The sequence below is a fragment of the Piliocolobus tephrosceles genome, chromosome 14, assembly GCF_002776525.5.
Source record: "Piliocolobus tephrosceles isolate RC106 chromosome 14, ASM277652v3, whole genome shotgun sequence".
Classification (NCBI taxonomy): Eukaryota; Metazoa; Chordata; class Mammalia; order Primates; family Cercopithecidae; genus Piliocolobus; species Piliocolobus tephrosceles.
This window is the reverse complement of record NC_045447.1, coordinates 77840822-77853207: the sequence shown is the minus strand read 5'-3', so window position 1 is coordinate 77853207 and position 12386 is coordinate 77840822. Positions and strand designations below refer to the sequence as shown.

Sequence of the window (12386 nt, the reverse complement as noted above, 5' to 3'; positions counted from 1 at the left end):
GTATTAGGGCATAATATGAGTATGTTTATATAGAACAGCTGAACACAGGCAGTTTATAAAGCAGGAAGTGAGCACATCATGCTTTTTAAATTTACTTAAAATATTTTGAATTCTTGGTATTCTTATCTATTCAAGAGTCTCTAACACTACGGTTGTAAAATAGAACCCAAATAGCATTGATAATAGGGTTTTGTTTCATCTTTGTCTTAGCTACAATTTGGGAAATGTTTATGTGTGTATGTGTATATGTTTGTTCCAATAATGATTTAAAATTGTGTATTCACAATGCAGTAGTGTGTAAACACTACTGAATCACCAGAAATGCATCCAGTAGTGTATGCACAAAATAGAAATCAAGGCAAAGGTAGAATATTTAGGGAAATAAAATTAAGCTAAGGATAAGGTTAATACACAAAATGCATCTTGTGAGGTTCATCTATTTGGTCTACTAGTGGGCATGGGAAGGATGCCTGAATTTAAATGAAAATTCTAGTACTGATTATAATTCACATATTCTTTCATTGCCCTAGAGTTTTTAATTGTGCCCAAATAAGTCTCGGTATTCACAAACTAATAGCTTGAGTTTGTAGATTCACATATCCAGTGATATCCTCCTTGAATCTTTCTGCCATTTAGTCATTTTACTTCCAAGTATCATGACATCCAACAGAGGCTGATGAAGGAAAAAAGATGCAAAAGTCATGCCATTTCCTTTTTTGCCTTAAAATAAGGGTGTGTGTATTGGGAGAAGGAAAGCGTAAAGCAGTTAGATGTTATTAGAAATACTTGGAAGAGAATAAAGAAGAATAAAAATTTGTGATTTTTAGTTATCAAAGTCATCATTAAATTGTGTTATCCATACAACTGAAGGATTTCAATATGGGCATCTTGTTAAGGAAAAGCTTTCAGAGAATGGTAACATTTCTTAATAGTGAACATGTCCCTATACTCACATAATTATAAGACTTCATGTACAAGGTACTCAAGATCAGAAACTTTGTAAAAAGCCTTTTAATCAGATAAACCTGAACATATCATTATCTAGAAATAACTGAAAAGAGTGCAAAACATTAGATAACAGTCATTTGATAATATGGTAAATAAATCAATAGGATATTATATTCCTATTAAAATTATAAAAGTCGCATAAACAGGAAAGATTATACAAATATGCTACAAAATGTACTTATAATAAAAATATGAGAAAAATACAAACTGATATGTAAATTTAAAATATGTAAAATAGGCAAGCATGGTGGTTCACACCTGTAATCCCAGTACTTTGGGAAGTCAAGGTGGGCAGATCGCTTGAGGCCAGGAGTTCGAGACCAGCCTGGGAAACCTGATGAAACCCTATATCTCCAAAAAAAAAAAAAAAAAAAAAATTAGCTGGATGTGGTGGTGTGCATATAGTCCTAGCTACTCGGGAGGTTGAGGTGGCAGGATTGACTGAACCTGGAAGGTCGAGGCTGCAGTGAGCTGAGATGGCACCACTGCACTCTAGCCTGGGTGACAGATCCTGTTTTAATAAAAATAATAAAATATGTCAAATATCTCTGCAGGTAGACAAAGGTGGTATGTGAAAGCAAAAGAGCTATATTGGATTGACTAAGATTTTTTTTCTCACAGTGTTCTTTAATATTTTGTCATTGTAATAAGTATAATTGCTGGGGAAGAAAAGACAACAAAGCTTTCATGTGTAGAATACTTTTTATAGACTTACTGAATAATGTATACTTTCTGTTTGCTATCTTTTAAAATACTAACTTCAGTCTAGATTTTACAGACTCGTGGGAAATGATCTAAACTATTTTTCTTCCCATTAAAATGTGCATTTGGGGGTATTTTTCCATAGACATGGATACAGGAGAACTCAATAATGTTCCTCTTCCTTCTTTCCAACTCTTGTTTTCCTTAGGCGTTACCACAGGAGTCTTGGTTCGAGAACACAGCAATCTCTCAACTCTGGAGAAATTCTACTTTGCTTTTCCTGGAGAAATTCTAATGCGGATGCTGAAACTCATCATTTTGCCATTAATTATATCCAGCATGATTACAGGTACCTTCAGAAAACTGATGTTCTCTGTATTAGTCCATTTTCATACTGCTGTAAAGAACTTCCTAAGACTGGGTAATTTATAAAGGAAAGAGGTTTAATTGACTCACAGTTCAGCATGGCTCAGAAGGCCTCAGGAAACTTACAATCATGGCAGAAGGCAAAGGGGAAGCAAGGCAGCCTTCTTCACAAGGCGGCAGGAAGGAGAAAGGCCGGGCGAAGCAGGAAGAGCCCCTTAGAAAACCATAAGATCTCGTGAGAACTCACTCACTATCACAAGAACAGCATGGGAGAAACTGCCACTATGATTCAATTACCTCCACCTAGTCTCTCCCTTGACACGTGGGGATTATGGAGATTATAATTCAAGATGAGATTTGGGTGGGAACACAAAGCCTAACCATGTCATTCTCTATGATTATTTAAAAAGCTTTCACCTAAGTTGTTCTTTTCTAATTATGGGAAAAATTGAAATACATTAGATGCATCCATCTCTCTCTCTCTCTTTCTCTCTCTCTCTCCCTCTCCCTCTCTCCCTCTCCCTCTCTCCCTCTCCTTCTCCCTCTCCACCTCTCTCCACTTGGAATGTCTATGTTTGCTTCTGTGGAAATATTTCACTGCTCTCAACATGGCATTGCTTTGTCATACACTGTGCCTATAGCGGCGCTGTTCACCACTGCTCAAATCTTCATTTGACCAGCATATGATGTCTTGGGAGGAAAATGTCATTTTTAAACATAAACAAAACATTATCTGGGGCATGGAAAAAAAAAGCTTATTTGGTCACTGACATGTTAGCTAGTGTCCTCAGGAAAAATATGGTTGTCAATTTTGATCATGTTTTCAGTCATTCACTCATTTATTTCCCAACTGCAGCTATACTGCCCTCAGCCTCTCAACAGCTGCCTTCAGGGTCTCTCTACTCCTTACCCACTTTCTACTCAAACCCAGAACTTGCTATTTATCTGCCCTACATATTTGCTATGGGGACCAGCAGTCAAATTCTGTGAGAAGGGTTTAAATATGGATGTGCACCACATTTGAAAAGCCCAGTATTTTTAAAACTTGTGACACAGTTGCATTTGGAAATGACTTTTCCCTTATCGATCATTATATTGCAGGGTTCCTTTGAAGAGGAAGCTTCGTTAGGTAGATAGAGATGAATTTGGTTTACAAAAATGTCATTTGTCTGGGTGTGATAAGTTTCTCTGCATTGCACAGTTTCTTGTACTTAACTCTGGCAATTGGTAAAACGTGGCATGACAGTAGCTGGTGCTGTTAGCTTGAAAATCAAGGTTTTATGTAAACACGCAATTAGAAGTCGTGACATGTCCCCTTCTAGAACATTTCTCTTCACTGCCACTGTAAAGCCCTGGGACTGGCCCTGGTAGAGTACTGGACATTGGTCAGGGGAAGAGAGGGTGGGGGTCAGGATCTGCTGCATTCAGGGACTGCATTGCTTGAAGAGCTGTCACATTTGGTCTTTGAATTTCCCAATTGCCAAACTCCAACCAGACTAGAGTCCCTTGGGAACTTTGTCCTTAAATGGTCTTGATGTTCTCGGCTTATGAGAAACCTAAAGAGAACATTTAATTATTTTTATGAATGTATTTAATTATGTTTGAAAATGCCTGGTTCCTTTTAACCCTAGCAGCCTGACTGACACAGCAGCAGACCAATTATTTGTCCCATATAATATTTATTTGTTTAAACTGTCATAAGCATTTAAAATTAGAATGATTTCATGTAAATATCCAAATTTCTGGCTTTCTCTGAAAAAAAAGAAGAAGATCTGGGAACACTGGCCCAATATTCCCACCTACCAACAGTGGTCTGAGACAACTACTTCATTTAGTTGGAGCAAATGCATTTGAGAATGCTATAGTCTTCACAACTCCCTATTGCCCAATACCTTGTCCACTTCACTCTTACGTTACCTGCCTGGCCGCTATAAGAATTGCAGTTATAACCCCTTAGAATCTTCTCCATATCAAAGATTCTTTAAAAAATTTTTCTTTTAAACATGGGGTCTTCCTATGTTGCCCTGGCTGGTCTCGAATTTCTAGGCTCAAGAAATCCACCCACCTCAACCTTCCAAAGTGCTGGGATTATGGGTGTGAGCCACCACACTCAGCCAAAGATTCCTAATCTTTTCTTGGGCTCCTTTGAGAACACAATGCAAGCTTTAGGCTTCCTTTCAAGGAAAATCTTCACAATTGTACATGTATATACTGTATTTTGCATGCAATTGCACAAGGTGCATAAACTACCTGATGAGCAATACTATTTAACTCATGTATCTATGAGGGGAAGTATAGAAGATTGATCCAAATTATGCAGCAAACCCAAAACTTGAGTTAAAACAGGTTTTAGAAGAAAAGGTAAAAATACAGGTATGAATATACTAATTCTGTAATATCAGATGTTTGAAAATACATGCCACTCTTGGCAGTCAATAAGTGAGTTTTGTTTTGGTTTGGTTTGGTTTTTTTTTCTGGGAAGTATAACCTTTGGCCAGAAGCCAGAAACAGGTGCTTCCTCTAGTGAGATTTTTGCAGTCTGGATGTTTTGTGTGTTAGCTCAGTCTTGCAAATAATCTAGGAAAATAATTTACAACTCAGCATTCCACTGACATAGCCCAGCTACTTTTGAAGCTATAGCATGGGTCAAGTCATTTCTCCACTTTTCCTCCACCAAACCCACAGCAGCCAGTCAAGAACTAGAGACAGTGAGCAAAACCACCAGCCCATCTTTTGATTTGGAGCAATGAAATAGTCAAAGATTCAAGGGATATGAACAAAGCAGGGTTGGGACAATGATGGCATATCCATGTTTTAAATTGTCAGATTAGAGAGGAAAAGCAACAAGACTGGTGTTGGCACAGTTATAGGAAAATAAGTTCATTCATACACTTTCAGTTACCTTATAAATTGGAACAAACTTTCTGGAGGACAGTTTGGAGCATGTTCTGATCTCTTCACCCAGTGATTCTGTTTCTCAGAATTGATCATAAAGAGATAATCAGAGATATGTTCAAATTCCTAAGTACAAGGATATTCATGGTAACTTTTTTTGTAATGGTGATAAATTATAAGCAACCTAAATGTATACAAATGTATATTGTATATATATGTATACATAATATACAAATTTTCATACTAAGCAACTGTTAAAAACTTGTTTTGGAATCATATTTAATTACATCTGAAAACATTCCCAATACAGTATAAAGTGGGAAAATAAAATTACACAACAGGATAGTGTATACAATCCAAATTTTATTAAAATGTATATACATTTTTAAAAGTTGTGATCAAAACCAAAAGGTTAACATCCAGAAAGTAAGAAAACATGATCCATTGTGCTTTCTTTACATTTTCAACTGAACATGTGTCTTTGTTTGGTTTGTATTTTTAATAAAAGAGATGGGGATGGATTCTGCCCTGAGCTCCTCCAATTTTGCCTCTGGTCACTTCTCTGCCCCATCTCTGCTCCCTTCCCCTGCCAGCTCAGTGCCACCTTTACCTGGTACACAGCTCCTTCCTCCAAACTCTGAAGTAGTCCTCAGCCTCCCCACCCAGAAGATGGCCATGGAAAACATACAGGAAGGGCCATTTCACATGGCAAATGCCCTCATAAATCCAGCAGGCTGGTAGCTTAATGTATACAGTTATTAGGCCGAAGGAGGATGCAGGTGGGAAGCTGGGGAGGGTTGAATGAGTCCCCTAAGGATATGTAAATCAGAAGGAGAAACACAGCTGGAACTCAGACCTAAGATTAATAATCTGTGCTCCTGCAGAAAGGAAACTCTCTTGCCAAATTAACAGGTAGAAAAAAATTCTGCCATCAAAGCCTCTGGTGAGATTTAAAAACACACTTTATAGCTTTTTTTAAAAACAGGAAGAACTCCTTTTTATGTGATACGGTTAAGAAGTCATATTTACCAGGGAAATTTGAATACAGACTGGCTATTAGATGGTGTCAATAAATTGTTAATGATTTTGTTAGAGACGGTAATGGCATATAGTTGTATAAGAAAATGTCCTTACTTTTTAAATGCATATGGAGTTATGAAATGACATAATGTCTCGAAGTTACTTTAAAACAGAAAAAAAAAATGGCACAGTTGATATAAACTCAAGACATTTTCAGAGACAGTCATTGTGGGTACTAATAGAATCCTACCCATAAATTACATTGCAAAGAACACGCTCCTGCCATGCTGAGGAATATCTGTGTTTGGGGTCTGCTAACATTTGGTCTTGTAAACCGTATTTATGTCAAACCACCAGAGAAATAACAGGAAATAGCTTATGAATATGCCTGAGAATTGTGGCTCTGGAAAAATCCTGGTCCAGGTCTCACTAGCCAGTGAGTTTAAATTCAGGTCACATTTTCTTTAATACTTCCCAAAACTAAATTATGATGATTGGAGCCTCCTATGACCGGCACAGGAACAGAACAGCACCTCCAGTCCCACTCCCAGAGGTCCCCTGAGCATCCTTCCTGGATGCTCATTACTTTGCTCACCACCACCCCCACCTGGGCCAGAAGCACTCCAGTGGGCACAGCTGCACCTTCTGGTGTCTGCTGTGGCTGCCACTACCCCTGTGACCTAAGGAGTTCCCCTCTTTGCTCCTCCATCCTAAGACAGGAACAGAAGCTTAATTCTCCAAAGTACAGCTAAGACCACACTGCTACTCAGGACATAATCTTTGCTAAAGGTAACCGAAAGCAGATGAAACACCAATGGTGACATCCAGCTGCTCCTTGAAGGGGCTCCCAGGGTCCCTTAACAGGGATGCCCCTCTGCTTAGCTGCTAGCTTGCCTTCAGGAGGCTGGAGTTCATCTCTCCACTAAAGGTGTTCCAAGCTCTCCTGCACCCCAGATCCCAGAACTGACACCAGGTTCTAAGAAGGAAAAATTCCACTAGCACTCAGGCCATCCTGTCCTGACCTGGAGTGACCTCTTCCTGGGATGCTTGCCATTGTGGAATATCCACTTCAGAGAAAACCCCCCTCACAGCCACAGGGGGATAGCCATTCCTCATGGACCCCATCAGGAGCCTTCAGTAGATTCCATACCATAGTACCTGCTGGGTTATTGCAACCACCCTGCCTGTAGAACTTGGGAGTCTGTCCAGGTCAGGCTGGGCCAAGTCCATGCCAGTTCTTGTGCACATTTCTTCCTCCAGAGCAAGGAGAAGCTCATTCCTAACTGTTCCTGTGATGTCGCAGCTCTGGATTTCCTATAAACGCCTGCTCAAACAAGAGCACACACAGCTCCTCAAGAAACAGCACCAGTTTGCAGCTCAGTGGATGTCAAGCCAAGCAGATATCAAGCCAAGAAAAATCCCTCCTTTCCCTCCTCTCTCCCCCAGGCCACTGAGTGTGAGTCCTAGTACTGATTCTGCTTCCTGAACAAGTCACATTACTAAACACTAGACGTCAGGAGAAAATATTTGTGTTTTGTTTATCAATAACTTTCAGTTTCCACCAGACACTGGTTGGGTGATTGGATTTACAATTGAGGAGCTTCTCCAAAGATAAATTTAACACTCTACCCCTGGAAGATTAACAACAACAACAAAAAAAGTTCCAGACTTTTAGATAATTGTTACTCCAGCTTTCACATTAGGATTTCAAAATTTTTAGGGCTTGACCTCAACCATAAGATCAGAGGTTTTCTACTACTTTTTGTTGGGAGAGGGTGGGAAGACAGGGTCTCATTCTGCGGCCCAGGCTATAATGCAGTGGTACTATTATAGTTCTTTGCAGCCTTGAACTCCTGGACTCAAGCCATCCTTCCACCTAAGTCTTCCTAGTGGCTGGGACTACACGTGGTGCACACCACCATGCCCGACTAATTCTTACTTTTGTAGCAATAGGGTCTTGATATATTGCCAGGGCTGGTCTGAAATCTCTGGCCTCAAGTGATCCTCCCACCTCAGCTTCCCAAACTGCTGTGATTACAGGAATGAGCCACCGCACCTGCCCTACTTTTTAACCAAGTAAAAAAGTTTAAAGCCTTATAAAACCTTAGGTATATTCAGTATTTATTAAACAACAGCCAGATGTAGAATACATATGAGAGTTGGTTGCCTTTTGAGCAAGATTTTTCTATAAAGGGCCCAATAGTAAATGTTCTAGGTTTTACAGGCCCTGTGTATTTTGCCCAACTACCCAACTCTGTTTGTCCTGGGAGAGTAGCCACAGACAGTATGTAAATGATTGAGGGTGACTGTGTGCCAGCAAAACATTCGTTTACAAAAACAGGAGGCCAGCCAGGAGCTGACCCCTGCCTAGCGAGACTCTGACACTCCAGATACAATCTAGTTGAGGTTGAATCCAGGTAATAAAATAAACTACCGCATCTGGCAATGAGTATGAATGCACTGAAGAGACTGAAGAATAGAGGATGAGCAGAATAAAGTGCAGTTGGTGACAGTCTTAGAACACCTTATTTGTAAACTCAGGCTTTACAGCAGATGACACACTTAAATATTTGGGGCTGAGGAAGGCTTTTTTTTAAAGGCTATGTATTCATTTACTCAGAGGCAGCTGTGTATCTGGAAACAATCCCACATCCTCCTATGAAAAGAACCATGCCACGTGCCTCCCCGAGACAAGGTTCAGTTTTATTCAGCTAACATTTGTTAACTCCAGCTGCATGAAAACAGACTAACAGAAAACCACGTATAAGAGGGTTAGGACCTACCACTCACATGGTCACAGAGCTGAGGTCATCTGATAGTCAGGTCCAGGAGTCCCTCGTTAGCAAGAATTGTAAGACTTGAAGACGCACATCACTTTGTTGTACGACTTGCTAGTAAATATAAGCTACTGTTCATAAACGTAGGTGGCTAAGAGCATTTAATGTCAATTTTAGCTATGGGGGAGGAGTATGCATTCTTTTCTTGAAACATTGGTGGTCCGTTATACAGTTTAGTTTCTATGAAAATTGCCATTCAAGGTGGTTTATAAACTTAAAACTCCAGGCAGGAAGACAAGGTTGTTGCCTAAGACTGTACAGTCGAGTGAACTTCTTGCCTCATTTGCAACATCTGGAACAAGTGGGCTCTTCCTGCACTTTAAGTGCTCCTTTCCCTAAGATTATCAAGACATTTGTGTTGAGTTAAAATACAGCTGTTGAAGCCAAAGGACTTATTGCATCAATTTGATCTGTGTAATGCCTGGCCTCCAAAGACAAAACAACCACATAGTGTATAAGGAAGAGTTCCCATAATGAACATGTCATTTGCAAGTAATAAAATGAATAGTGGCAAGAGATAAATATGCCCTGCTTTAGTCTTTCCCTGAGACTGAAGCCCAGAGAATCAACCATGCATGAGCCTTCTTTCTGACTACACAGGTACTAGACTTGTTCATAGCTCTGTTCAGCTGTAAGATAACCTGATTTTATTATTTAAAAAGGGATTCTAAGGACCTTCTATATACTGGATGCATGGGCCTGGGAGACCATTCATTCATTTATTTATTCATTCATTCCGTCTTTAATGAGCCAGGCTCTGCTAGACACACGAGGTGTAAAATTAAGTCTTATCTCAGCAAGAAAGAGTACATTTCAATGCTGTGTGATAAGCACTTTCTGGGAATGAGGACAGTGCAGGGGACATTAGAAGGAGCCATTTTGAAGGAAGCATAGAAATCAAGTGAACGGAAGAGGGTGGGTATTCCAGGCAGAAGAAAATAGCATCTTTGTCCTCCCAAAATAGCATCTTGGGAGGACAGTGAGACTTGAAGTGGAATGCTGGAAACGTGGGGAAGAGGAATGCGAGGGAAGGGGTGAGCACAAGGGTTTATTGGCCTTGTGTGCCTTGCCAAGGGGACTGGACTTGAGCCTGTAGGTGAGGGAAGCAATTCTAGCAGTGACTCCCACCTGTGCCATTCTCTATAGAGGGACACCTGAACAAGTATCTATCCTAGAGGGGCAGGAGAGTCTAGTGGTTAAGAGCACAGACAGGAGCCACACTGCCTGGGTTTGAATCCTGGTTCTGCCATGGATTAGCTGTGAAACCTTGGATTTTACTTAACTTGTCCTCGGCTTTAAAATATGGACAATAATAATGTTTCATAGCACATCTAGAATGCTATACAATTTTTTTACTTACTCTTTATTGTCTGAGACCTTCAGAAGTTCCTACAAAGTACCTGAACTGGCAGCAGAATCTACAGGGCCAATATTAGAATTGAGCTACGCAGCTATGAACACACTGAATGCATTCATTCTGGAAATGAGAACAATATAAAAAGACTTGCTCTGCCATCAGTTTGTAAAGTTCACCAGCATGTAACAAGCTTTTGCCTAGAAGTCTGAGATACCAATTTTATGGAGAAAGAGAAGCAAAGAGACAGCTCAGTCATATTTAGGTTGTGGCAAAAACCCGGAAAAGTCTCACCGAGCCATTTGCTAGCTGCTGCTGTCAGAGCATTCATATGGACTTTGGAAAAGAACAGCTGAGTTCCTCAGATTCTTTGGGGTGTGTTTAATGCTTTTACTGGACAATAAGTTCAGGAGTCAAAAAGTTCATGGAGTCTTCTGAAAAACTGGTCCTAACTACAAATACCACCGTGTTCCATAGTAATGAAAAAAATGCTAAAACAGCTCCTTGACTGCTAAAACCAGGACACAGCCCACCACTTCTTGTTTTTTTTTTTTTTTTAGACAGAGTCTCACTCTGTTGCCCAGGCTGGAGTGTAGTGGTGCAATCTCAGCTCACTTGCAACCTCCACCTCCTGGGTTCAAGAGATTCTCCTGCCTCAGCCTCCCAAGTAGCTGGGACTATAGGTGTGTGCCACCACCCCCGGCTAATTTTTGTATTTTTAGTAGAGAAGAGGTTTCACCAGGTTGGCCAGGCTAGTCTTGAACTCCTGACCTCAAGTGATCCACTTGCCTCAGCCTCCCAAAGTGTTGGGATTACAGGTGTGAACCACTGCACCTGGAGAGCCCACCGCTTTTTGATGCATGTTTTGAACTTCAAATGTGGACCAGCTGACAGAGGCTTCAAGTGGACCTTTAGCTGATTCTGCTTAAGGACCAGTTTATTTTGTTAACATCACCAAATAGCCTAGAGTGGAGATATAACCTATTTTAAGAGAGTTCTTAATGTCTCTGAGAAAAGTAGATGTGATAGGTGACGCATGCATGGAAAGATTTTGCATGCTCCCCTTTGCCTCTTCCTTTCCCTTTGAACATCCAGGGAGTACTAATCAAGGCTGCAGAGATTTGCCTATGCCCTGGATTAACAAAGTAAGATCACATCCTGCTTTGTTTTCCCTGGGGAATAAAAGAAACATTTTGGAATTTAAAAATTGTGAACCTGTTTATTTAATCCTCATAGCAGCCCTATGAAGTCGTCAAGTAGGTGGGACCTTAACTCCATCTTTAGAGATAAGGAAACAGGAGGTTGAAGACAGATTAAACCACTTTTTCAAGATCACACAGATCATAAGGGCAGCAGCTGGAATTGGCAAGTTTTGTTCTGGCAGCACTCTGCTGCCAAGGGGCCAGAGCCTGGGAGAGGGATCTAGGGCAGGCAGCCATACTTAAATAACTGTTATTCATTCAATCAGCATGTTTATTGAGCATCTCCTATGTGCTGGGCACTGAGTATACATTCGTGAACAAGCAGATATCTAGGTCTCCTGCCTTCACGGAGCTTAAAACCTAGCAAGAAAGAGATGTAAAATAATAAACCAATGATAAAAATTGTTGAGACGTGATATGCACAGGATACCAAGCAAGGAAATCAGGACACCCTGGTTTAGGCTGGATAATCAGGGAAGGATTCTGAGGAAAGAACTTAAAAGCCAGATGAAGAGTGAGGAAGAGCACTCCAGGCAGAGGGAAGAGCCTGTGCAAAGGCCTTGGGGTGGGAAGGAGCTTGGTCTGATCCAGAAGAGGCTGAAGGAGAGGATGAGACAGGAAGATGGCACAAGGCGGGGCTGGAGAGGCAGGCAGGTGTCTCCCCTGCAAGGCCTGTTGGCCAAGGTAAGGATTTTTTCTTTTTATCTTCAGTGCCATTGAAGGGTTATCCTGATGTATAAAATGACATGATTTATGTCTTTAAAAGATCTCTTTAGTGACCATGTAGTGAAGGAATGAATGAGGGAGGGAATGAATCAGTTAATGCTTGTTGAATGCCTTCCATTTGCTCAGTGACGTGCATCATCTTTATCATTTATTCAGTAACCATGGAGGCTATTTACTAAGAACACACTGTGTCCTGAGCATTGTATTAGGCCTGTTATACATTGTTTCTAATCCTCACAACAGCTATGCAAGCTGAAGTTGGTTGTTCACTTTGCT

At 40.6% G+C, this 12386-nt stretch overlaps 1 protein-coding gene across 1 annotated transcript in view; it reads left to right on the top strand.

Moving 5' to 3' along the window:
• The window catches only part of SLC1A1 (solute carrier family 1 member 1), a 92964-nt gene that overhangs the window by 47930 nt on the left and 32648 nt on the right, over positions 1-12386 (top strand). The window contains exon 2 of the mRNA XM_023213186.2: positions 1919-2059. Within this exon, the coding sequence (XP_023068954.1) occupies positions 1919-2059 (141 nt within the window). The remainder of the gene's footprint in view (positions 1-1918; positions 2060-12386) is intronic.